The 27,894-nt window shown below is 41.0% G+C and overlaps 1 protein-coding gene across 2 annotated transcripts in view; it reads right to left on the bottom strand.

Annotated features, from left to right (window-relative positions):
• RAB22A (RAB22A, member RAS oncogene family) overlaps positions 1 to 27,894 on the bottom strand; it is a 51,457-nt gene that overhangs the window by 10,049 nt on the left and 13,514 nt on the right. Inside the window, exons 3-6 of one of the 2 annotated variants that reach the window (XM_053574223.1) lie at positions 17,771 to 17,955; positions 8,135 to 8,216; positions 744 to 815; positions 547 to 653 (exon numbers count right to left, since the gene is read on the bottom strand). In XM_053574223.1, the coding sequence (XP_053430198.1) occupies positions 547 to 653; positions 744 to 815; positions 8,135 to 8,216; positions 17,771 to 17,772 (263 nt within the window). In that variant the 5' untranslated portion in view covers positions 17,773 to 17,955. The remainder of the gene's footprint in view (positions 1 to 546; positions 654 to 743; positions 816 to 8,134; positions 8,217 to 17,770; positions 17,956 to 27,894) is intronic. The other variant, XM_053574222.1, reaches the window with a different exon arrangement.

Genomic DNA, 27,894 nt, shown 5'->3' with positions numbered 1-27,894 from the left:
ACCCAGTAATTAAACACATTTATGATGGTAAAGGATGTCCTCAATGGTTGCTGCCTAAGTCCTGACATGTGGTGCTCCCACTTATACCATTTCTGTGGTTAAACAAAGCAAAACTTAGCACTGCTAGCAACGTAGCTTACGGAGTGATCAAAGAATGATAGGGGTTCTTTCCCCTCAAATTAAAAAAAAAAAAAAAAAGAAGCCCTTGCTTTGGGAATCATGGAAGTAGCCTAGAAAAACTGCCAATAAATATGCTTTTTGCATTCAAGTATTCTGTCATGAAGCCTGGGGGCTGCAGTGATCTCAGACAATGTCAAGTGAGATGTGACTGATGTTTAAGTAAATTACACACCTATCTCTCTATGTAACTAGCTCCCAATGTCTGAAATTTTAATTGTAGTTTGGAACTGTAGGACTCCAGCCACATAATCAAAAGAAATTTTTCAAGTCAGAGATAAAATAAAAGCAAAAGTCTCATACTGGATATTGCTCATGAAGAGAAGAAACACATCACTGGCATTGTGATTTCTTGTTCTAGTAACTCACCTCACATCAATAAGATCACACTTATTTCCTGCAATGGCGACTACAATGTTAGGTGGACCGTGCTGTCGAAGCTCTTTTACCCAATTCTTTAATGTTGAAAATGTCTCCTGTAACACAAGACAGGACAGTAACCGGGGAGCTAAGCAACTACAAGAGGGTTTTCAAAATACTCTAAAGAAAACAACGTATAACCTTACTTCTTTTGTGATATCATAGACGATTATAGCTGCAGCTGATCCTCGATAGTACATTGGTGCTAAGGCACGAAACTGCAGAGGAGGGAGAAAAATAAACAACAAATTGGAAAAACTGGTTAAATATGTTTTTTTCCCTAGACTTTAAAGTCATTATCCCTGCACAAAAGGTAATCTTTTTCTTAAGTCAAAGATGATGACATGATGCTTTAAAGCAAATGAACGAGTAATTACCAAAGGCAAAAACTTTTAATGTAATGCTCAAATGTCTCTCTGAAGATAGTTTAGAATACAGTTTTATAGGAATTAAATATGGTGCTATAAACAATTGTTTTAGCTAAAAAGGCTTTTTAATTGAACTCAATGTTATAATTCCCAAATTCATTTGTTCAATAGCCCTTTAAACTTTGGCTTCCCAAACTATCATGGAGATAAAAATAATGCTGTAAATAGTTCTCCGGAGAAGGGGCTGCATTTGGGTGTCGTAAAGAAAACCCTGTAATCTAAATGCTGATTGTCCTTCAGAAATGAGTCCACATTTACATTCACGACTTGGATGAGTTTGCAACTTGCTTTTTCAATTGGTCTCCATGCACGTGGCAATTCCCCAGTGTTGGGTACAGACCTCATTTCATTGACATGAATGCAACTTTGTACTCAGATTTTTTTCCCATCTGCCCACCTCCCCTCTCTGATACACTAAGGAGGGAAGAAGGGGAAACGGAGAGGGATAACTAGTTAACCAGCAAGGGTGATTTAGCAGGCCATTTTTCTTGGGCAGTGTGAGATGGAAAATGGGAAACTCTTACACTGTCAAATTCAGTTCCTGGGCACACATCTCAGTGTGTGTATCTCACTCACTGAATGTGATGCCAATGTTTAACATAAGAATTTTGCCTGGTGGCACTTGTGGCTCAAGGAGTAGGGTGCTGGGCCCATATACCAGAGGTGGTGGTTTCAAACCCGGCCCTGGCCAAAAAACTACAAAAAAAAAAAAAAAAAAAAAGAATTTTGCCTATGAGGTGTGACAGTTAAGTTCACGAACTCCTGCTTGGAAAAAGTGCTACATGAGCTCATTGCCAAAGCTATGGACTGACCCCAGCGCCTAGTCTACCCTTCAAAGCACTTTCTTGAGGATTGAGTTCTCTTACTCAATTGTCAGATCTTGTACAATGAAAGTTCTGATGGCTATTCCAGAAAAGGAGTTACCAAACTGCTTTGAAGGGTGCACTAGGAACTGGCATCAGTTTAGGGTGTCCTGTGAAGAGCACTCTGAAGGTGACCACAGTGATGAGATTCAGCGATGAGGTATACAGCACTTTTTCTGGGATGATTTGGGACCTTAATTGTCCGACCTCATGTACCTGATCTTTGTCTTATGCCCTACACAGGCTGTGCCACTACTGTACTCACGTCCTACTGTTTCTGGTGGCTTACCTACAGACACAGGTGAATCGTCACCACAGGGAGCCATCTGGTGCACACACTTTATCTGCAGACTGAGTTATCAATTCTTTAACTTCTTATCCAATGAGTTTAATCCTTTGGCTTTTAAACTTTTATATTAGTTTGAGCTTTGCAACGGAAGTGAAGTTCTGACCATTACTCTGCTAGGGAAGTCAGTACACACACGGAGCATGCCATTTCATCTTGGGGCCCAGCACCTGACGCACCGTAGGTAACCAAAACCTGGTGAGTCAATGGGTGAGGGCTCGTGTAAGCATGTGGGGATGGCAAACTAAGCGCTGGACCCAGAGTCCAGACTCAGAAACTTTTCCTGGTCTTTGTGAGAGGAATCTGACTGTGGGCTGAGAGCCTACTAACTTCCAGTAAAATGATACGTTAACTTTGAGAGAGAACAGAAATAAAGGTTGCAAGCAAGAAAGCAGTACAGAAAAGGAGATGACATGATGACGTGAAAAGACTTAAAGTGCTGCACTGGCTTCCACAGCACGAGCGGCGCTGAGACGGAAGGAAGCGCACAGGTGGCCAAGGACGGCAGTGGTGGAGCCGCCGGCTCAGACCTGCTCACGTTGGCAGTGTCCCTTGTAGGGTGTGTGTGTGTGTGTTTTTTCTTTCTTCAAATTTGTAAGGTAAAGTTCACATGGAGAAAAGCAAAGATCTTACTTAGCACAATCTGATAAACTGACAAATGTATACGTGTATACAAATGTTTAAAATTTATACGTCTATACCTCTATCAACACAGAAGGGTCCCCGAGATCCTTCTTATGGTATCCCCCTTTAACTGTGGTAATAACCCTTATCTTCAAGTCTATTTTATTGATATTCTTATAAACACAATGGTTTTCTTTTGCTTATTATTGGCATAGAATTTTCCTTTACGTTCTCTAATTTTCAAGCTAAGTTTGTTTTCTTTGATTTTATATTTAAGGTCATTCTCTTACAACAGGGTATCCTTAGGTCCTACTTTATCATATAATCTGACAAACTGTGCCTTGTAAGTACAATGTTCAGTTCCTTTACATTTAATGTGCTTATTGGAATATTTGGTTTAGGTCTGCTACTTTATTTTATAATTTTTAAAGACAAAGTCTTGCTCTGGTTGCCTAAGTTGGAGTGTTGTGGCATCATTCAAGCTCACTGCAGCCTTGCACTCTTGGGCTCAAGCAGTCTTCCTGCCTCAGCCTTCAGGGTAGCTGGGACTACAGACATGTACCATCACTCCTGGCTAAATAAAAGAGACGGGGTCTCGATGTATTGCTCTGGCTGGTCTCAAATTCCTGTCCTCAAGTAATCTCCCCCTGGGAACTCTCAAAGTGTGCAGGAGGCCCTGATATTTTTTTTTCTATTTTCAGCCATTATTTCTTGAAATGTCTTGTTTTGTGTTCCCAAATTCTTTGCTCCTTCTGGGTCTTCAGCCACACCTGTGTTCAGAATGTCTCAATGTATCCCTACGATCCCTCAATGTGAGACTCAATTCATATTTTCCTACTCCACCCCACACCATTTTCCTGATTAATCTATCACCCATCCAGTGAATCATTCATCTTAGATACTGCAGTTTTTGGTTCTAACATGTTCATTCGCTTCTTTATTAGTTTCCATTCTGTGGGAGATTTCCCATCTGTAGTCAAGTCATTAGGACTACGTTTAACACTCTGAACGTATTTAAAATACATGCTTTAAATTGTGTCTGCAAATTCTAGTAACAGGGTCACTTTGGGGTTTGCTTCTACTTCTTGGGTCATGCTTTCCTGTTTCTCTGTGTATGCGGTAATCCTGTTTGTATGCTGGGCAGCGTGGATGGTACGATGCAGACTCCGGTTTCTGTTCTTGTTGAACCCAGCTCTAGAGGATTCTGAGCCACTATAGCTGCTCCAGATTTTAAACATGAGAACAATTTCTTACACAACTACTGTGACAATCAAGTCTGTGCCTTCCTGGTGTCCTGACCTCTGTGGAAACACTCATCGGGAGAAAGCCCAATTAAGATGAAGAAATATAATCTTTAAGAGCTATATGCAATGTCTACTATTTTCTGGTTAAAAGTTTTATATCATCACATACAGACAGCAAGAATTTGAAATGCTTCTGCTACATTCCTGGTAAATTTATGATATACACTTATGGTGAATACTTATCTAAGTGCTGTGTCTGTTTTGATACTACTGCAGCAGTCTTTGTTAGTGAAGGATAATTGGTGAAATAAATGACTTAGAATAAATTTATTTAGGATGGCAAAATAATAGGGGCAAAAGGTTTCACAGAAGAAAATAAAATTAAAAATCATGAAAACAAATCACTTTACCGCATATTTGAAAAAACACAGGTTTTCAATTATAGCTGAAAGCTAATTTTTTAGATGAACATTGAATCAAAGCTGATTGATAATTTGGCTATAGTCCTTCTGATAAACTACCTGCTAGTACAATACAAAATTCTTATTTATGTGTTTGACTTTCAGAGTCTTATCATAAAAACAAAAATATTTGAGGGTTTCAACAATTTTCCCTAGGCCCCTCTTAACCCTTTGATAACACAGATCATTACCTTCTGAAGCATTTATACCATTATCCTTATCAATATTTTTACCCTTCATTTAATTTAACAAGATCCCTACCATCAAGAGCTTTTTGTGACATTTGAGAAATTCTCCAACATTGCTTCCATCGACTCAATGAAATCACTCTGCAATCGGTTCATCAAAAAAGGCTTTTCATTTTACGGTGACTTTTGGTTCCATAATAAATCTCATAAATACAGAGAATTAAGTGATAACCATACAAACACCAAAAATTTATTATTTGAGTCATGCACTACTCAACACGGTAAAAGCAGGTAGAATATTTGTCCTTATCTGTGTCTAAGCAGGGCTGGCAATCAGTTGACATAAACCCCACATGCCAGGGCTGGAGAGCAGAGATAGGGAGACAGTCCCTGCTCTCAAGGAGCTCACAGTCTAATGGAAGGTGGACAACTAAGCAAACAGGTGGCAACCTCATAGATGAGGACAATCAAACACTGCTCAGATACAAAGAAGTGCCCCAAAGAGTTCATTCGCTGGTTCCCCAACCAGCACCCAACCAGTGCCATGCCAGGCACTGGGAACATAGCAGTAAATAAGATGCTGTGGTCCCAGCTCTCAAAGTTTATAGTGTGGTGGGGGAAACTGTTGATAAAGGTAAGTCAAGAGACATCTAATCACAACTTATAATGAGTGTTCTGAGGAAAACGAGTAAGGGCAGTGATGACGAATGAACTGGGGAAACTGCTTAGGTACGGGGGTGAGGAAAGAGGAAAGACTCCAAAGCTGTGGGATTTAACCTGAGGCTAAAGGGATAGTGAGGGGAGCCAGCTGATCACCCCCAGAGTGGAGGGAAGAGAAAGTTCCAGGGAAAAGAACAATGCGTAGAAAGGCCTGAGGGTAAGGAGCACTGGAGGACAAGAGCACAGAGAAGGGCCTAACAGGGCCCTGAGGAGAGCAGGGAACAGGTCGCAGAGGGCTTTGCAAGCCTCTGTTCAGAACATTGGCTACGGGGAGAGAAGTAGTAGGAAGCCACTGAAGGGAGTTATACAAGAAGATAATAAGGTCTGCTCTCTGCTTTCAAGAGGCTCCTCTGGGTCCTCAGGAGAAGTGCCACAGGTCGGGGCTGGGTGGAAGGAAAGCGGGGGTGGGGGGCAGAGAGTCAAGGAAGCTATAGGAATACTTGGCTGCGAGCAGGGTGCTGGGAGTGGAGATGGTGAGTATATCTGAGATGTATTTAGAAAACGGGGTTGTTAGGATATCCTGCTGGAGCAAGGGTGAAGTGCTGAGGATGAGGGAGGAATCCAAGGTGACTTCCAGGCTTGGGTATGAGCAACCTCCCTGTAGGTGACATTGGAGGTGGGTCTTGTAGGTTGAACAGTTTTCCAGGCAAAAGTGGGAGCACAGGTATGTGGGTGTGAAATCCTCCCGCATGCCGGGAAGCGACAAGCAGTTTGGTGTTGGAGGACAGACCGGTGGGAGGGGATGAAGTGCCGACTTTGGCTGCAAGTGGCATGTTTCAGGACCTTGAATGCCGTGTCCAGGACAGATGGGCAGTCTTTGACCCCAAACAGGCATCTAGATGTGTCTTGCTCACTTCTCTCAGCATTTCAAATGATTTGTGATTAGCTGTCAGATGTTTAGGTTTTCTTAGGCACTGCCATCTGGCCACTGTGGACATAAGATGTTTAGGTTTTCTTAAGCACTGCCATCTGGCCACTGTGGCCACGTCAATGACTGGCTGGAGTGAGTGCTTGCCGGACGTGCGCTCTCCTGTCCCCTCTTCTGGCCTGTGGCCTGGCCTGTGGCCTGACCCCACAAGCATCTCTTGTGCAGCTCTGGGCTGTTTGATGCTTCAGGTGGGGGGTGGGGGGACAGGTTTGCCTCTCAGAGCAGCCACACCTCTAACTGCACAACCTTTTAGAAGTGAGCAAACAAAAGGCAGTCAAAATGGCTCACCACAACTCTCCACAACTCTCACCATCAGGCTGGTAGAAAGGGAAAGGTACATACTCTAGGGTGATTCTGTCTCCATGTTCTAGAAAAAGAAGATGTTATTACACATCCCTGTGCATACCAGGATGGGCTCTGATTCGAAGAACAGTGGAACCTAGTATACAGCATGATTCTTCATGATGAGGGCTCTGCTGTTTCATCAAATACATGTGAGGGGGTAACTGAAACTTGGGATTCAGTGGAAGGTACATCTATCACTAGGAGGAAAAGCCAAACGAGCTTGCAGCTAATAGGAAAGATCCCAGGGCTACATCTATCTGTACGTATATCCAGGAGGACCCCGTAGCAAGTGATGCTCCTGAAGGAAGAGGGATGGTTGGGAAAGGTCTAGCTGTCCTAAATGCTCCTTTCTAGATGGACACCACAGGCAAAGAAGAGACATGGGGAATGGAAGACAGTGGCTAAGGTATCTCAGATGGATAACTAGACAGGGGCACGGCAGCTGGCATTAAAGCAGGAGCGGCCATTAAATCTGTACAAAGGCCTGGCGTTCATGTCTGGGACAACACTAATGGCTTCTTTTGTTTCCCTGTATTCGTTGGTGGTGATTCTTGTCAGATTTTATACCATACACAGTATCTATGTTGTCTCAGATAAGACTGTGATGACAGACTATTTTTCCTGATTACTTCTGGTGTACTTTTAAGAGCTTAAGATAGTACTGGGCATCCATCAGACGTGCTGTTTGGATAGCACTGTTTGAAAACAAAATTAAACGGCAGCTGAATAATGGGGTGGCTGTCAGAGGCACTCAGTGAGAAGATGAAGCAGCAGGCGTGTGTCTGACCCCTCCCCTGCCTTCCTGCCCCCAACTTTGGGTTGGGTTCCCTGAGACACGATGCTGCTGTGGCCAGGCCCCATTTCTGATACAGGCTCTTCCTTACACAGATAAGCATTGTGGTCAATTTTTATCCACCGGCATTTATTAAGTGACTATTGCAAGGCACTGCGTTAGCTCATCCTTTTCACTTAAATCTCAAACTTTATACACTGTAAAGTTCCCCCTTTAGCTTTTAAAAGGTGGCCATAAATGAGTTGTTTTTAACGCTCCCTTTCTACCACTAATTCTTTTATATATTTCTACTAGGGGACAGAGCTCCAAATTACACACAACACTCAGAATGGGATTTTTATCAGGACTGTTAGTCAGCATTTACTTTAAGACACTCAAAAGTATAAAAATGCCCTCAGTGCCCATTATCACTTTCTCTATCAGTGGACTTTGTGGCTCTAATTGAGAAGAAAAAGGCTGGCCTATGCAAATGGAAATAAATGCGTCTCCAGTGCACAGCAGAGGAGTGAGTAACGTGAGGTGACAGGGACACTGACGGTCTAGTTGGAGCTTTCATTTGGGCCTCAGAAAAACAGAGTAAATTAAAGAGTGACTTACTCGTTCTTGTCCAGCTGTATCCCAGATTAGGAATTTATGTAGCTCATTTTGGTACTGGACAGTCTTGGTCATAAAAGATGCCCTATAAAGAGAGACCTAAATAATCAGAACACAATTATGTAAAGCACGTTTCCAGCCCCAGTCGGAAACATCAGTTAGAGTTAACGCTCAAACTCCCAGCTCCACGCTCTATCTTAATTGTGTTCCTCTCTGGAGTATTTATGGGACGCTCAGATGCTGGCTGCATATTCTCTGTCAAAATAAAGCATTAGGCACATCTGCCCAACAAAAAGAAGGAAGAGTTCTTTGGCTTTTGATTGTCTATGTTCCATATCAAAAGGACCAAGAGACAGTTTGGCAATCCAGACATTAGCCTCCCTTGTAAAGCACAGAAGCTGTTATTTAAAAAGATGTTATCACGGGAAAACTTTCTGGAAAAGCAGGGTGTCCAGGAAATGTGTGCACTAGTAAAACATATATATATATAAAAGGCCACTTATGTTTGTCTTCCCCCAATTCCCAAACCACAATCCCACATAAATAGCTGAGGGAGAACTAGTGTTAACACCAGAGTTAATAAAATTAAGATGCCAAACAAGCAGGAAGACAGACAGAGAAGTAACAGCTGTGCCAAGGTGATCTGATTCACCATCAGCACCCCGGTGACCACTTGTGTTTCATCGACAAAACGTACTTCTCAGCTGAGGTTCAACATCAGCCCTCAGGGCCTTTCCCCCCTTTGATGGGGGAAAGAATAATGTTTTGCAGGTCACACTGCTCACTCTGAGGGAGCCACTCTGCCCAGGGGACTTCAATGGCAGGATTCCTATTATTTGGGGGAGGGGGGTTTCCATGCTTTCTGGAGGATCTTGAGCTGGACCTCAAAGCCTGCGTATTCTCTGAGGAGCCATGGTGGCCCAGAGCACATGCCTGGACACTCGGGAGGATCTAGGACACGGGTTCAGGAGTCCTGCCCTGGCCTTCATTTCTCACCTCACTAAAAGGGCAGTCTCCTGGGCATCTTTAGTCTTCCTAGCCCCCTCAGTGCATCCCAGTCTGGCTTGCAGAACCCAGAGATGACCATGTCTTCTCTTCTACTGGATAACAAGCCTTCTGGGGCCAAGGGCCAAGTTGTACTCTAATCATCCCAATCAGCACAATGAACTCAATGGGTAGACATTTTCAGATATGCTAAAAACTTGAAATACCTTTCCTGAGACTCAAATAATAGGTAATCTTTAAGAAAGCACAGGCTAAAATAGAATGACTTTCTGACAAATCACTGAACTTTGTAAAGTATCACAATCCTTAGTTTTAAAAACTTTAACTCCAATACAATAAATTCTGGGCAATATTTATATAAATTTATGGCATGGAAAGTAGCCTCCAAAATAGTACCTGGAATGAGGAAGGGAAAGTGAATTAGGAGGCAGGATCATTTTTATTGGTAGGTACTACTGATTGAATATTTATTTACTGAAACCTTACTCCTTGGTATCCTTAGTAAAGCGCTTTGTGCACAGAAGGTATGCGATAAATGGTTATTGTATCAAGAGCTTTTGGTGACTCACTATGATTAAATCAGGATGTGCAACATGATTTCTCACTTAGGAAAGATCTAAGCATTCAAAAAGCATTGTTTAGTGTGAAGATTAAATGAGATGATGTATGTGAAAGTGCTTTGTAAATTGTAAAGCACTATATCTATACAAGGTATTATTATTATTATTATTTAAAGGCAGCTTCAGGAAATGTTTTAGTTTAGACTTTGCAATTAGTCCTAAAAGCTTGCAACCCAACCCTCCATCAATTCTGGCTGTGGTGTTACATTTAGGAGTGACAATAGGCATCCGGCAGACGCCTCTTAACAGAGCGCACACATCTAACACATCCATTCTGGCTGCTCAAAGGACAAGAGAAGAAATATGCTTCAAGCAGACAAAAAGCTGAGAAAGGTATCTGGAATAATTAAAAGGAAATGTTTCATTACAGGATCAGAATTCACTGAAGTTCAACTTGCCTACCAACCGTTTCCCTGTCAAGGAAACATTACTCACTACTGACTTAGTTCTGATCAGGAGAGACAAACGGGCAGCTGTGATGCGATGAAAAGTACCTTGAGAGACTGAATCCAGCTCCCCGTCACTGGCCCCAGACACCTTCTAGCTCTCCCCGACTGTCACTCACAATCTGGCTTCTTCCTGTCCACCCTGAGGTCTATCTTGGGTCTATAATCCACACTTGCTGGCTTCTTGTCCCTTTATTGCCAGTATCACTTGCCCGCACTACCAATTCCTAGCATTTTGGCTGACTTCTGTCAACCACCAGACAAGCCCTGGGAACGTTTCCACCTTCTTCTTCCACCCAATGGCAGGGCAGTGCCCTTGCTGGAAGTCACACAGCCATCTGGACCACCATGAAGATTCTCCCCCATGTCATCTCGGTCCGCCTCTGAGGCCTTCTCCTATCCCACATGGCACTCAGTCCCCATTCTTATACCTCCTTTTTGGCTCTCTTCTACTTCCTGCTATCCTCATATTTAGGACCACAGAAAAAGACTGAAGACCATCTTCAGAGAAAACAGTGGTTATAAATCCTGAGACTGTGAATAAGCTCCCTGGGCAATTTCTGGCATTTCCACTTTTCTGACTTTGGCTCTGGGATCATACATCACTGCTGCCCTGGCTCCTAACTCTAGCACACCTACAGTGGCCACTGCAGACATTAAGCTGTCTCCTCTTCCGAGGCTCAAATCCTTCCAAGTGTCCCAATGCCCACTCTCCCACTTACTACTCCCTGTCTTTGAATGCTTTCCCACTGGCTTTCCTTGGCCAGATATGCTCCTCACTGTTCAGGTCTTGGCTCAAGTATCATCAAGTGATCCCAGACGCTTGTGCCATCCACCCAAACCAGGCAGTCTCCTGTCCAGTTCTGTCTCCTAACATACCAGAGCACATAGCACAATGTTTGATTAGCTCATTTACGGTTTTTAAAAAATTTTAAAGGATGGGCAGAGGGTGGGTGATTGGTGGGATTACACCTGCAGTGCATCTTACATGGGTACATTTGAAACTTAGTAAACGTAGAATATAATTGTCTTAACACAATAACTAAGAAAATGCCAGGAAGGCTATGTTAACCAGTGTGATGAAAATATGTCAAACTGTTTATAAAACCAGTATGTGGTGCCCCATGATCGCATTAATGTACACAGCTATGATTTAATATTAATAAAAAAATAAATTAAAAAAAAATAAATAAAAATTTAAAAATTTTCGGGTCAATGTCTAATTTACCCATGAGAACTGTAAACTACATGAAGATAGAGACCACGCCCAGTTGTGTCCAACCCACGGTCTGTATGAAGCCCAGTACAGCTATGAATGTGGCCCAACACAAAACCGTACACTTACTTAACATGATGAGATTCTCTGGTAGAACTCAACTGTGTGGTTCTCGAGTGTGAACTTTGCAGACAATATTGGGTTGTAATATCATGTGAAATAAACACACCATGCACTCACTATTTCAGTTTTACGCGATGTGCATCTTCCAATGTGTTATCTTCCATGTGCAGACAGTCGAATTGACACCGTCAGACATCATATGTGCTCGTGATGACTTGGGGAGGCAGCAATTATCAATAATGTTTCAACTTGCCATCACAACGTTAGGCGTTTAATGTCATTTAGAAGTCAGGTAAACATCCTTATGTGATGATTAAGGTGCTTCCACACTGGGCAGTGCCTCACATGCTGCCTGCCATACTTCACAACTGGCCCTTTGCCTCACCCTACATCAGCAGCCAAGCTACAGAAGGGCCCAAATCTTGTTTTCTATTTTCCCATCAATTAATTTTCAGAATAAAAGTAAACATAGTCCCTGATCCATCATTATTTTTTAATCCAGTGCGGCTTCTACAATGTCTCAAAAGAAAACAGAACTTCAAAAAAGAAAAATTATGAAGGAAGATTGTTCAATGAAAAGTGGACAGATGTCTACTTTTATGTTGAGGCAAACAGTAAAGCACTTGGCTTAATTTGTAGGAAATCTGTGCAAGTTTTCATGTTGTCAAATTCGATGCATGTGAAGGACTGTGTCGTTAAGGGCAAAATAATGGCACTGAAAAGTCTGTCTTCTCAACAAAAAATAATTTTTCTTTCCTTTTCTCTCTTTTTTTGAGACAGAGTCTCATTATGTTGCTCTCAGTAGAGTGCTGTAGCCTCACAGCTCACAGCAACCTCAAACTCTTGGGCTTAAGTGATTCTCTTGCTTCAGCCTCCCAAGCAGCTGGGACTACAGGCACTGGCCACAACACCCGGCTATTTCTTGTTGTTGTTTAGCAGGCCTGGGCCAGGTTTGAACCTGGCAGCCTTGGTGCATGTGGCTGGCACCCTAACCACAGAGCTATGGGCACCGAGCCAACACAATTTTTTTTTTTAAAGTTACAACTCAGATTCCATTATAAAAGCTAGTTATGTAATAGCAAAAAAATAAAAGCCATTTACTGATGGTGAGTTTATTAAGCAATGTATGGAAGGCACAGCAGATATAACTGGCCTGAAAAAAGGGGGTATATTTTTAAAATCACTTTGTCTCACCACACTACATAAGCCAGGTGAATTGAAGAAACTGGAAAATCTATTGAAAGAAGTTTGGAGAGTAAAGTTGCTAATTTTAAATTTTAAGCTTTGGCGACAGAGAACAGCATTGAAGCTACAAATACAGCTCAACTTGCCATTTTTATTAGGCGTGTTGATGAATAAAATGTCACCGAAGAAATGGCTTTGTTAGTGCCATTAAGATACAACTAAATCAGGAGATTTATATGAAGTGGTAAGAAATGTTAAAGCCATTTTCTTTGTCCACTGTTCACACAGCTGGTATTGATGGTGCCCCAGCGATGGAAGGTAAAATAAAGAGACTTGGAAAATTAATAAAAGATGATGCAATTGCCGCCCCAAACTCATGTTTGATGAATTATCATTGCGTAGCACATCAAGAAAATTTATGCATAAAAGCTTTAAAAATGGATAACATCATGCAAATTGTCATCAAGACTGAATTTCAGGGCCAAGGAATCGAATCAAGGCCAATACCAGGAATTCCTTAAAAGTCTTCATCCTGACTGTGGCAACATCATTTACTTTTCAGAAGATGGCTAAGTCAAAGCCAAATATTGACAAGATTTTATAATTTGTGAGATGTTGTCATTTATGGTATGAGAAACCAAATTTGTGCCAGAACTTGATGATGAAAACTGGCTTATTAATTATGTATTTTTAGTGGATTTAACCTCTTATTTAAATGAGTTAAAATATGCAGTCTTCAAGGTGAAAACCAACTTATCCATACAATGTTTTGAACCCTAACAGCATTCCAAATGAAACTAAATCTATGGCAAGCTCATCTTGGGCAAATGATTTTATGCATTTCAACACATGGGCTAAAAAGAGTTTTTGTGAACAGCAAAATATGCAGCCTTGCTTTTCCATTTGATACAAGAATTTAAAAACAGATTTCAGGATTTCAGGGAAAATAATCAATATTTTGCTGCATTTGTGACTCCATTTTCAGTCAACATAAATATGTTACCTGCCAATTTTCAAGCGGAATGCATAAAGCTGAAATCTGACATTCAACTTAAAGAAAAATTTCACCATGTCTCTTTACTGAACTTTTACAGGTCCTATCTTCCCAGAGACAAATATACTTAGCTTTGCAATCACATCTTATTCATGTCATCACTTTTTGGCAGAACCTACATTTTTAAGCAACTATTTTCAAGAATGAAGCACATTAAGAGTAAAATTAGAAGCAGAATATCTGATGAGCACCTTGAGATCTGAGAATTGCCAACTACTTCAATCAATCAAACCAGATATTGATGCATTAGTTTCTCAAATACAATGTCAAATATCGCACTATGTGTCCCATTTTTCTTTTACTTTTGTAATAAAAAATATACAAAAACAAATATGTTTTATTACTTAGACATGTACATTTTCTTTTCTTTCTTTTTTTTAGACAGAGTCTCACTCTGTCGCCCTGGGTAGAATGTCATGGCAGTAATAGCTCACAGCAACCTCAAAATCTTGGGCCCAAGCAATTCTCTTGCCTCAGTCTCCCAAGTAGCTGGGACTACAGGCGCCTGACACAACACCCAGCTATTTTTTTAGAGGCGGGGTCTCACTCTTGCTTAGGCTGGTCTTGAACTCGTGAGCTCAGGCAATCCACCTGTGGCCTCCCAAGTGCTGGGATTACAGCCGTGAGCCACCTCACCCGGCTGACTTGTACATTTTCTATATCAGTGATAGCAAACTTGGGACCTGCTCAACGTTTTTTTTTTTAACTTTTTAAAAAGTTTTTTTTTTTTTTAATATTGTTGGGGATTCATTGAGGGTACAATAAGCCAGGTTACACTGATTGCATTTGTTAGGTAAAGTCCCTCTTGCAATCATGTCTTGCCCCCAGAAGGTGTGGCACACACCAAGGCCCCACTCCACTCCCTCTTTCCCTCTCTCTGGGCTGCTGCATAATTAGGTTTATTATGTGAGGACTTTTTTTGCTTATTTGTGGTGATGAATATCAGGAAAATTATGCACAGACCTTTTTTTTTTGCTTATCAGTTTTCATTAGTATTTGTATATTTAATGTGTGGTCCAGAGAGGCCAAGACCTTGGACACCCTGCCCTAGGTCTTCCTCTGTAATAGGGTATCTTCATGTCCTTCCTCCTTGCAGTCCTAAAACTCTAACAGAACATTTATCATGCTGCCCACAGCTACTTAGCTGCCCAACTACTCCAGCAGTTCTAAGGAGTCTTGGCAAGCACTTCCTGAAGCAGGCGGTGAGAAGCACCACTGCAGGGCAGGGCAAGAGTTGAGATAAAAGGAGATTTTCACTCTTTATTTGCAGCAGCACCTCTCAGGCTCCAGGGAAGTAGTTCAAGTAGCACAGGGATTACTAGGCCCTGGAATATCTTTCCTGCCTTTTCCTGCCCAGCCATCAGCTCTAATCCCTACTCTAGTCAGCAGGCAAGAAGCACACCTAGTGTGTTCCTCTATCCAGACTCAGATGTCAGGAATTCTGCTAAGAAAGAAGTCATGGCACTTTATAGAGGGTCTCCCTGCCGCTTACTAATGTTTGAATCATGAGCTCTTTCCCCACTCCAGGTCTCAGCTCAGGTGGCTATGGTGAGGTGACCAACCTTTCTTCACCTTTCCTCCCCTGTGCTCCACAATGTCTCTTTATTGCAAGAGGCATCTCTACTGATATCTGAGATTGAAATCTCGGTCTTCACATATGCAAGAATCATTTCCTTCTCCTTAGCATTTGGATTTGGTTCTTCTCTGTAGGGGTAACAGCTACACTCAGGAGGGGGTATTGTCCTCTGGCCCTGGGCAGAAGGCTTCCTGCAGGACCCAACAATGAATTTCTTCCTGTGGCTTCAGGTCTTCCTCTGTTTAGATAGCACTTTCCTAAATCTGATTAATTTTAGTTTAACTAACCATTTAGATGCCACACTCCACACTGGTGACAACAGGGCTACATCCACTCCACTTTCATAGTCGTCCCAAATTTCAAGTATCAATCATAGAACATTCCATCTGCCTTCCACAGAACAGAAACTAGTCTGTGACTATTCTTTGTTCTTTGTTACTTGCATCTGATTTTGTAGGAGAGCTGTCTGGTTCTTCATTTTACGTTTAATCTACACTTGAACCTCAACTCCGGAAATAAATTCATAAATTGGGCCCTAATCTTTGAATGGGACTACTACAATTTCCCCTCCCACTGTCCCTCGAACTCCAGGATCACTCCTTTCATGTTCAAGTTAAATGATGCGGAAGGTACGATAACTTCAATATCTTGCTTTTTGAAAAACAGGCAGTGGCTCCCTGCCATTCAAATGACACATTTTTATTTTCCTGCCTGCCATTTTCTTGTCTGATAACCTTATTTTTCACTACGAAGCTGTCTCTCTTCACTCTGCCTAGGCAGATCTTATTACCTCTTTAATCTAAAATCCCTACTAGCATTATTTCCTAAAGCTAGAATGCCTTTCATACACTTCTCTATTTTTCATGACATTCTAAAAATATGACTTTCATGCACACCAACGAGTCACAATCTTTGGTCAGAGTACGTGTTTCCAATGAAAATACTTGCTACACGGTGTTTTAAAATTTCTCTTCTTTAGCTGTAGTAGAGTAGACTTGTTTGGCTTCCTGGGAGTACAGGGGTGATCTGACGTCACAGTCAAGTGCGTCTCGTCATTGCACATCCCTTTCACTGCATGGGCATGTGGAATGCTGTCATCTCCACAATGGCATGTGGTGCCTTTTGAGGATGAACAATCCAGTTCATTTAAAAATTAACAAAGGACCATAACTGCTAAACACTCCAAATCTCATGCAAAGAACCTCTGAATTGCTAGGTTATATATACTGACAGAAACATCACCAAATATCCAGACTGAGACATAAAAAAACAAAGTTAAAATCTGGTAGTCCTGTAAGAGATACTGAATGGCCTTCAGAAGGTTTAGATCGGTGCAAGGAACTTGAAACCTAAGGGTTAACACAACGCTGTGTGTGGTGCTTTTCTCTGCAGGTTCATGGTCATCCCAAACCTTTATTATTTCCTACATCACTTGTCGTATAGCCTAAAAGCTTGTTGGAAAAATTTTAAAATAAGGAAAAAAAATGTTTAAAAGATAACTAAATAGGCTCAGTGCCCATAGCACAGAGGTTATGGCACTGGGCACATATATCCAAGTTGGCAGGTTCAAACCTGGCCTGGGCCAGCTAACCAACAATGACAACTGCAACAAAAAATAGCCAGGCATTGTGGTGGGCGCCTGTTGTCCCAGCTGTTTGGGAGGCTGAGGCAGGAGAATCACTTGAGCCCAAGAGTTTGATGTTGCTGTGAGCTGTGATGCCATAGCCCTCTATGGAGTGCAACACATGGTAAGACTCTGTCTCAAAAACAAACAAACAAACAAACAAACAAAAAACCGAAATAACAAAGAGCCTCTACTTTCCTAAGTTTGTCATGCATACCTATATTAACATAAGCCCTTTCATATAATAAACAATAAAATCAACAATTACAATGACAAAACCAACTGTCCAACTAGGTGTCCATTAGTGTTCCACACACTTCTCACACTTTCCCACGTGTGACTCCATTTAATGCTTACTGTGAGACTCTAGGTTGTGCCTGATCCTTCATCACTTTTTCCCTGAGGGGACAGAGCCAGAGAGGTACAGCTGGGACCCAACAACAGACAATTAAGCCCCATGCCTGTGCTGTGAACCACAGTGCCAGAGAGGCACCCTGCACGGGGCAGTCTGGTCACTCCTTCCAACACTGGGGCTTCTACCATGTGGCAGGAACACTAGGCAGGCAAGAAGAGCAAGACACCACCACTGCCCCGAGAGGTTCATATTGGGGGTACTGGTGTCAGCTAAGCATATAATTACAAGGCAAATAATCCATGAGATATCTAAAGAATGGACAGAGTGTGGGAGCACAGAGGCAAAGCCAAGTCTAAGTACCCAGGAGAGTGGCAATGGCAGTCGTGGAAGCTGAGTACGCCACCCCACCCTAAACCTGTGAATAGGTTACCTTACATAGCAAAGAGGGCTTGTCCGAGGTGATTAAGCTAAAGCTTGTGGTGGGGTGAGGCTCCTGGATTACTCAGGTGGGAGCAGGAGTCAGACCCAGAGGAGAAGGTGACGTGAAGATGGGAGTGGAGATCGAGAGATGAGCCTTGAAGATGGAGGAAGAGGCCACCAGCCAAGGCAGCCACTGGAAGCTGAAAAAGGCAAGGAAATATATACTCCTCTCAGAGTTTCTAGAAGGAACTGGCTCTGTCAACATCTTCACTTTATGCCAATGAAACTGATTTTGCACTTCTGCCTCTAGAATTGTAAAAGGTTAAATATGTGTTCTTTTAAGCCATGCAATTTGCTGTGTTTTGTTACAGCAGCAAGAAGAAACAAATGAGAAGCGTGAGCTGAACCAGGAAGTTGAAGAGGGAGTCTGCCCAGCAGATGAGGTGAGGACCCCAGGGGGTCGGTCATATTCCATGAAGAACAGCAGCAGGAAGGAAAGCAGAGAACTAACTGTGAGTGTATAAGCAACAGTCTAGTCATTATGCAGGGTCACACTGGGTGGGTGTGGTGGGAGTGGTTAGGTGACCATAGAGAAGGCTCAAGGTAGGCAGGGGACAGCTATGTTGAAAGCAGTCATTTGGAATCAGTGGGGGAAGGCAGCCCTCAAAGCTGTAAGAGGGAGTGAGATCACCTAGGAAGACACAGAGGCTATCCAAGAAATCCTGAGGGGTGGAGACTGAAGCTGAGAAACAAAGGGAGGACTGCTCCAAGAGGCAGAAGGAAAATCAGAACTAGATCCCAGGTAGTAAGAGGATTAAAAAGGGGGGAGAAAGAGATTTAAAGATAAAGTCAGATACTAGAAAGGACAAGTACAATAAAAAGCAACCTGTAGATTCTATTTGGTCACTGACAAGTTCATGTTAAACTCTACAACAATGATGTTTCAATAAATAATGGGGGCAAAAGCTGATCAAAAAAGGGGGAGTGATAAAGAAGAGATTGGTAAATAGACAATAAATGTATATGTGTGTAATTATGAAAATCTTAAACGATTTTTTTTATTGAGCATCTATTATGAGTTGAGTATACAACTGTGATAATTTCAGGTAAGGTTCCTATTCTCACAGAGCTCATACTGGGTAGTGGGAAGAGACAGCAAATATGGAAACAGATGATTACAAATTTTACTATCTACTATGAAGATAAAGCACTGGGGGGTGACAGTGATTATGGTGGTAATTTGAAAACTTGACATAGTATAGTAGGGAAAACCTCTTGGATAACCCTACAAAGTAAGAAGATCCAACCATTCAAGTATTTAGAAGAGAATAAACATTAACAAAAGAGAAAACAGTAAATGCAAAGGCCTTAAGTTGGGAGAAGATATCAAGTGCAGTATTTGGAAAGAAGGGCCATGAGGCTGAGACGTAGCAGAGAGGAAGAAAGTAATAAAAAAAAAATCAAAGGACAAACCCTCAGCACTGGCTGGGAGGTATTTAGGGCTGCTAATGTGGCTGGAAATAGAGAGGGGATGTCCTAGAAGATGAACTGCACAGGTGGGAGCCGTGGATCTAAACTCTCCTCAAATGCACAGCTGACTCCTAAATTGCACACGTAATTGGGGAGACCATGGAGGCTAATGGACAGCAACAGCTGGAAGGCTGAAAAAAAGCAGAGCAGAGAATTTAGCTGTTTCTAATCACAGGGGAGAAGAGCCGAAGTTTAAATGCTGCCAAGTTACAGAGGCTCACTGAACACTTTGAATAGCAACATAGGTAGGATCTATCTGAGAATAAAGACAATGTCTCAGAAATAAGGATTTGACATTAGGCAACATCTGAACAAAGTATAAAACAAAGCTTCCCTAAGTTCAAGATGGTTAGTTCATAATTTAACTTTCTGCTGAAACAAAACTATACTCTTCAGTGGAAGAGACTCTAAAACCTCTGCATGTATCTTCTGCAGTGTCCAGTATACAACAAAAAATTACTAGAGATGCAAAGAAAATGTGACACAAGGTGAAGGGAGAGACAAAAAACAACAACAACAACAAAAAACAGTAAATAGTAATAGATCCTGAGATGAACCAGATGTTGGAAGATGTTGGAATTAGCAGGTACAGACGGTTAAAAATAGCTATGTAATCAAAACTTAAATGAAGTAATATTGAGTGAGCAGATGAAGAACCTGTGCATGTAAAAATACAAAAAGGAACCAAATGACAATTCTAGACTTAAGGACAGAATCTGAAGCTAGATATGCTGAACAGAATATCTTTAGCATCCACAGTTCCATAGCAGATTGGTTCCAGGAACCCCCATGGATACCAAAATCTGCAGATGCTCAAGTCCCTTATAAAAAAAAATGGTATAGTATTTGCATATAACCTACATTCATCCTTCTGCATACAGGCAGTCCCTGGTTATCAACAAGATCGGTTCTGTAGGTTTTTCTTAAGTTGAATTTGTATATAAGTTGAACAGGTATATTTACCTATTGCCTGCAATAGTCTCTGTTCTGAAGTACTAGACATATGTTTGTAACTTGGGCACTGCCTGTACTTTTAAATCATCTCTAGATTACTTTAATACCTAATACAATGTAAGTGCTATGTAAATATTTAGTTGTCATACTGTGTGTGTGTGTGTATATATATATATATATTTTTTTTTTGAAACACAGCCTCAGCTGTTGCCCTGGGTAGAGTGCTGTAGCATCACAGCTCACAGCAACCTCCAACTCCTGGGCTCAAGCGATTCTCCCGCCTCCGCCTCCCAAGTAGCTGGGACGACAGGCGCCCGCCACAACGCCTGGCTATTTTTTGGTTGCAGCCATCATTGTTGTTTGGTGGGCCCAGGTTGGATGGAAACCCACCAGCTCAGATGTATGTGGCTGGTGCCTTAGATGCTTGAGCCACAGGTGCCGAGCTGTTATACTATTATTTTTAGGGAATAATAAAAAGAAAAAAAGTCTGTATGTGTTCGGTACAGACACAACCATTCTCTTGATTTTCCCCTGAATATTTCTGATCTACACTTGGCTGAATTCATTATTGTGGAATGCATGGTTAAGGACAGCCACTGTACTGGAGACACAGTGGAAGGATCAGTTGAACTTAAGACAGATCAGCAGAGATATGTGATCCTAAGAATAGTGAGGAAAAGATGGGGGTGGGGAGGAAAACAAACCAACCCAGAGCCTCAGTTTATCTAGTTCAACATATATATAATTGGAATCCTATATGTGGAGCTAGACAATGGTGTAGAAAAAATACTTAAAGAAATAATGGTGGCCAATGTCCAAAATTTTGTAAAAATAATCAAATTTCAGATCCAAGAAGTTCAGTGAGCCCTGAACACTCAGCATATTACAGTAAATTTCTAGAAACAAAAGATAAAGAATAGACCTTAAGAATATGCAGAGAATAAAAAAAAATACATAATGGGATCAATGTTAAGGACGATGACAGGCCATTCAACAGGAAACCACGGAGGCCAGGAAAGAACGGAATATATTTAAAGTACCAAAAGAGAAAAAAACCTAACCCAGAAATCTCCATCTAACTAAAATATTCTTCAAAAGTGAGTATACAATGCAGATAGTACCAGATAAACAAACACTGGGGAAATGGATCAACAGTAGCCCTTGAGAAATGACATCAGGGCTTGGCACCTGTAGCACAATGGTTATGGTGCCAGCCACATACATCAAGGCTGGCGGGTTCGAAACCGGCCTTGGCCAGCTAAACAACAATGTCAACTGCAACAGGCGGCGCCTGTGGCTCAAGGAGTAGGGCACCGGTCCCATATGTCGGAGGTGGCAGGTTCAAACCCAGCCCCAGCCAAAAAAACCACAAAAAAACCCCACCAAAAACAAAAAACAATGACAACTGCAACAAAAAAATAGCGGGTGGTCTGGGTGGGGTGGGGGTGGCGGTGCCTGTGGCTCAGTGGGTAGGGCACTAGCCCCATAAATCGAGGTGGCGGGTTCAAACCTGGCCCCGGTGATACTGCAAAAGAAAAGTGGCCAGGCATTGTGGCGGGCGCCTGTAGTCCCAACTACTCGGGGGGCTGAGGCAAGAGAATCGCCTAAACTCAGGAGCTGGAGGTTGCTGCGAGCTGTGTGACACCATGGCACTCTACCCAGGGCGATAAATTGCAACTCTGTCTCTAAAAATAAAAAAAAGCTGGACCGTTGTGGCGGGTGCCTGTAGTCCCAGCTACTTGGGAGGCTGAGGCAAGAGAATCGCTTAAGCGTAAAAGTTTGAGGTTGCTGCTGTGAGCTGTGAGTCCACAGCACTCTACCGAGGGCGACACCTTGAAACTCTGTCTCAAAAAAAGAAATGACATCATGAAAACTCAATTCTACATGAAGTAATGAAGAGCGAGAGAAATGGTAATGCGTATATATTGTATATAGTACTGTATGTGTATATAGTATAAAATGTACTAGCTTTGTTCTTCCTCATTTTTTCCTGGTCTGCATAATTACTTAGTCCAAAAGTTGCTATCTGGTAGGCCATGCAGGTGGGTATCATGGGGACAGGGCAGGGAGAGCCAGAATGGGGAATGGAAGCCCGACCAGAGGAAAGAGTGTCCCGGGAATCTGCTGTATTTTTTTTTTCTTCTTAACATCAAATAGTCAGTTGTCTTTGAATGACATGGGAAAAAAATACTTTAGAGTGAAACAACCTTTTTTTTTTTTTTTTCTTTCTTTTGAGGTACCCTCTGTTGCCCGGGCTACAGTGCGGTAGTGTCAGCCTACCTCACGACAACCTCAAATGCCTGGATTTAAGCCATTCCCCTGCCTCAGACTCCCGAGTAGCGGGGACTACAGGTGCCCACCATGACCTGGATAATTTTTCTATTTTTAGTAGAGGGAGGGTTTCACTCTTGCACAGGCTAGTCTTGAACTCCTGAGCTCAAGAGTTGCTCCTATCTTGAGTGCTAGGATTACAGGCATGAGTCACTACTCCTGGGCCAAAACAGCCATCATTTTTAAAAATTTTGCAACAATTTCCAACTTACAGAGAAGTTGTAAGTACAATACAAAGAATTTATTTTCCCTAAACTAGTTGATAAAAGTTGCAAGTAAAAATGAACACTGACACATCACTACTATCTATGCCCCAGAACCCATTTGAGTTTTGCCAATTCTCCCAATATCCTTATGGCAAAACATCTGGTTCAAAATCACATGCTATATTTAATTGTCATAACTTTGTACTCTCCTTCAATCTGGATCAGCTTCTAAGTCTGACTTTTTAGACTGACACTTTTGAAGATTACAGGTTTGATGTTTACTTACAACTGAATACAGATTATGCTGTAAGAAAAGCTAAATTTTGGTTGGCACTCTGGGAGGCTGAGGTGAAAAGATCATTTGAGCTCAGGAGTTCAAGACCAGCCTGAGCAAGAGCAAGACGGCATCTTGATTAAAAATAGAAAATATAGCCAGGTGTGATGGCGCCTGTAGTCCCAGCTACTCGGAAGGCTGAGGCAGGAGGATCACGTGGATCCAGGAGTTTGAAGTTGTTGGGAGCCAGGGTGATGTCATGGCACTATATCCCAGAGAACAGATTAAGAAAGACTCTGTCTCAAAAACAAAACAAAACAAAAGCAAAAGTAAATTTCTGAAATTCAATTAATAATGCAATTCACTTCTTAAAGAATTATCATTACTTTTAAAAGTGAATCTTATTCCCTACCCCTTGGACCAATTGGCTTAGTAACGCCTTTCTAATGAACAGAAGCCCTGGTACGTAACTCCAAAAGGAGGTCATAGAAGACACTACTGGTTGCTCCTTGCTCTCTCTCTTGAATCACGTGTACTGGGGTAAGTTAGCTGGTTTGTTGTGAGGCTCTCATGGAAACAACTAAGGAACTGAGGCGTCCAGTCAACACCCATTGTGTGAGCCATCTTGGACACTAAGTCTTCAGGTAACTACAGCACTGTCTGACACCTTAACAGGTCCTGGGCCAGAACAATACCAGCTAGGCCGCTTGAGTTCCTGATTCACAGAAAATGTGAGTTGATAAATGTTTGTTTCAAGCTGCTAAATACTAGGGTAATTTCTTACTCAGCAACATATAGTAATCCATCATATAAAAAAATTATCATATAAATACATGCAAAAAAGAATTAATACAAAATTCAAGACTCATAGCAAACCAGAGCAGAGGGAAACTTCCTCATTTTAGTAATGGCTAACATACAACTAACATCAAACTTAAAGCAATATTAAATGTTCTCCCACTAAGACTGGGAAAAGGCAAAGATGTTGGCTCTCACCATTTTTATTCACTAGAGGTCCTAGCCAGTGCAAAAAGATATGGAAAAAACTAAAAGGAAAGGAAGAAATAAAACTGTCTTCATATTTAAACAACGTGGCTGTATATATGTCTATCAATAATACTAAGGAATCTGTAAGATAACTACCTCAAAAATGAATTTAACGGGATTAAAGCATACAGGTCTATATAGTTCTATACGTGGTAACATATAACTGTAATTAAAAATTAAAAAATACTGGGCAGCACCTGTGGCTCAGCAAGTAGGGTGCCGGCCCCATATACTGAGGGTGGTGGGTTCGAACCCGGCCCCAGCCAGCTAAAACAGCAGTGGCAACTGCAACAAAAAATAGCCAGATGTTGTGGCGGGCACCTGTAGTCGCAGCTACTCGGGAGGCTTAGCCAAGAGAATTGCTTAAGCCCATGAGTTGGAGGTTGCTGTGAGCTGTGACCCCATGGCACTCTACCAAGGGTGACAGAGTGAAACTGTCTCAAAAAAAAAGAAAAAAAAATAGAATTCTACTTATAATAGCTAAAAAAATGGATATGTAGGAAAAAATTTAACAAATATACTTTTAAGACTTCCACCATTAAAAACTACTACTAAAGTGCAAAGAAATTAAAGAAGATCTAAATAAATGGAAAGATATACCATGTTCATTGATCAAAAGAGTCAATATTATATAATAATTCTTGACTAAGGTGCTGATGCTATTCAATGAGGAAAAGAAAGCCTTTCAACAAATAATGTTAACATAACTGGATAAACTAGCTCACATAATTAATTTGAGACAGATTAGAAAACTAAATGTAAAATTAAAACTATGAAGCTTTTGGAAGAAAATGTAGAATATCTTTGTGACCTTAGGGCAGGCAGAGATTACTTAGAGAGGACATAAAAGGCATGAATCAAAGACAACATGGATACCACGGGCCTCATTAACATGAAAACTACACCAGATATTAAGAAAATGAAAAGGTAAGCCACTCAATGGAAGAAAATAGTCACGATAAATAGACTGGACAAGAGTTATATCTGGAATATATATAGAATTTCTGTAGATCTGTAAAAGACAAAAAACTTGATTAAAAATTGGCAAAAAACTTGACTTCATAAAGGACATAGGAATGACAAGTATCTGTGAAGATGTTGAACATTATTAGTCATTCAGAGAATGCAGATGAAAACCACAATGAGGTATCATTTTATACCTAGTATGACTGACAAGTTAAAAAGACAGCACCAAATATCAGTGAGGATGTAGAGGAGGAATGTCCAACCTGCGGCTCGTGGGCCACATGATAATTCTGTGAGAACTTTTTTTGCTTATCTGTGGTGTTGGATATCACAAAAAGTATGCACGAAGCATTTTTTGCTCATCAGCTTTCATTAGTGTTTGTGTATTTAATGTGTGGTCTCAGACATAAGAAGCTCTTATTCTTCCAATGTGCAGCAGATGGAAAAAAAGGACATCCTTGAAGAGCATCTGGGACTCCATGTATTATTAGTGGGAGGGCAAATGATGTAACTATTTTGGACAACTGTTTAATCTATTAGTGAGCTATATGTATACATACCTACCCCACCAACTAGCAATTTCATTTCTAGTTATTTACCCAAAGGAAATGAAAACATATGTCCAAAAAAAGATTTGCAGAAGAATGTTCACATCATCTACATTCACAATAATTAAAAAGTGGAAACAACCTCAATGTTTACAACCAGAAGAAGGAGTAAACAAACTGTAACCTATTCATATAAGAGAATACCACAACCCGATTTAAAAAAGACTATGATACACGCAGTAAGGTTCAATCTGCAAAACATTTCATGAGGAAGACATCAAGAACCAAAGACTATCATCTGTAATATTTCACTTATGTGAAATTCAAGAATACAGAAATTAAAGTGCTTGAAATCATAATAGCAGTTGCTTATGGGAAGCAGGGCTCAGAGAAGGAGCTTCCTAAGGTGATGGAAATTTCTGCACTTTGATTAGGGTGGTGAATATATGGAAAATATGTTATCAAAAATCAAATCATAAGCTGCTTGTAAGAGATCCACCTTAAATATAAAGATACAGAAAGGTTAAAAACAAAAAAAAAAAAATAGGGAAAAGAGACACCATGCAAATACTGACCAAAGGAAATAGGGTTGTTATAGCAAATAATGGACAAATCAGAATTCAAGGCAAAACATATTCCCAGAGCTAGAAGAGTACATTTCACAATGTTACAAGGTTGGCTTTACCAGTAAGATAAAATTCTAAATTTGTATGTACCTAATATAGCTGTAAAAAAAAACAAACTGACAATGAAAAAGAGAAATAAATTCACAACTATAGTGGCAGATTTTAACCTATTTCGCCTAGTAACTTTCAAAGTCAGGTAGACCAAGAACCCAGCAAGGATAATAGAAAAAATGAACATGATTAATAAGCTTGACCTAATTCTATTCACAGAACACACTGCAGAGTATACCATCTTTTTAAACAAACATGGAACATTTACCAAGATCGACCATATGCTAGACACTAGAATAAAAATCTGAGTACAATCTTAAAACTATGAAAGAAACTGACTCCTTTATTAAACTCTATTACATAAGAACAACTTAATAGCAATAAGTATTGCCAGATAGCAATACTGATGAATTTTACTAATCATTTAAGGAAGGAATAAGAGCAATTTTATAAAATTTCTTTTATAGGAGAGTTTCCTATCCAGCTTTATACAGCAAGTATAGCCTTGATAGCAAGACTGACATCGATATTACAAAAGGGGTATTTACATGACCATCTCATTTACAAATATAAATAAAAATCTTAAAAAATAACAGCCAATTAAAGCTAGTGATACATAAAAATAACATGTCATGTCCTAAGTGATTTATTCCATGAAAATTTAACAATGTAATTTATCTCATCAAGAACATAGAAGAGACATTACATCATGAGATAAATACACACAGAAAAATATTCTGATAAATTCAACCATTATCCATGGAGAGCAGAGAGAGAAAGAAGGAGGGAGGGGTGGGAAAAGGCAGAGCAGAGAGAGGGAAGGGGGTGTGTGGCCTTGGTGTGTGCCGCACCTTTTGGGGGTAAGACACGATTGCAAGAGGGACTTTGCCTAACAAATCCAATAAGTGTAACCTGGTTTCTTGTACCGTCAATGAATCCCCAACAATAAAAAATAAAAAAAAAATCCCAGCAAACAAAAATGGCACTCCTGCCAGGCATGCTGGCACCTATCTGTAGTCCCAGTTACCCAAGAGGTGGAGGCAGAAGTATCATTTGAGTCCTGGAGCTCAGGAGTTCAGGAGTCCAGCCCAGGTAACACATGCGACTCTACCTCTTAAAAAAAAAAAAAAAAAAAAAAAAAGACCAGAATACCCAGTATTACCATTTCTATTCAACACTGTACTGAGATGCTACCTGAGCCAATAAAATAAGAAATAGGAAGTCTGAGAATTAAAAATAAGATTAAAAAAAAAACCCATTCCCAGATATAAAAGTATACATAGAAAACACAAAAGAATGCGCATATATAACCTCTATGAATTAATAAGTAAATTCTGTGTGGTCAATGCATACAAATTAAAGAATAAGTTGTGTTAGTCCTCCGGGAGGCAAGAGATCACTTGAGCTCAGGAGTTAGAGATCAGCTTGGGCAAGGGCCCTGACTTCACTAAAAATTAATCCAGCATGGTGGTACATGCCTGTAGTCCTAGCTATTCAGGAGGCTAAGGCAGGAGGATCTCTTGAGTCCAGGAGTAGAGGTTGGAGCTGTGATGCAGCCACGGCACTCTAGCAAGACCCTGTCTCAAAAAAACCCATCACCCCCACA

This window comes from Nycticebus coucang, chromosome 21, assembly GCF_027406575.1.
Source record: "Nycticebus coucang isolate mNycCou1 chromosome 21, mNycCou1.pri, whole genome shotgun sequence".
Lineage (NCBI taxonomy): Eukaryota > Metazoa > Chordata > Mammalia > Primates > Lorisidae > Nycticebus > Nycticebus coucang.
Note: the sequence above shows the minus strand (reverse complement) of the source record. Positions and strands in the feature narration are given on the sequence as shown.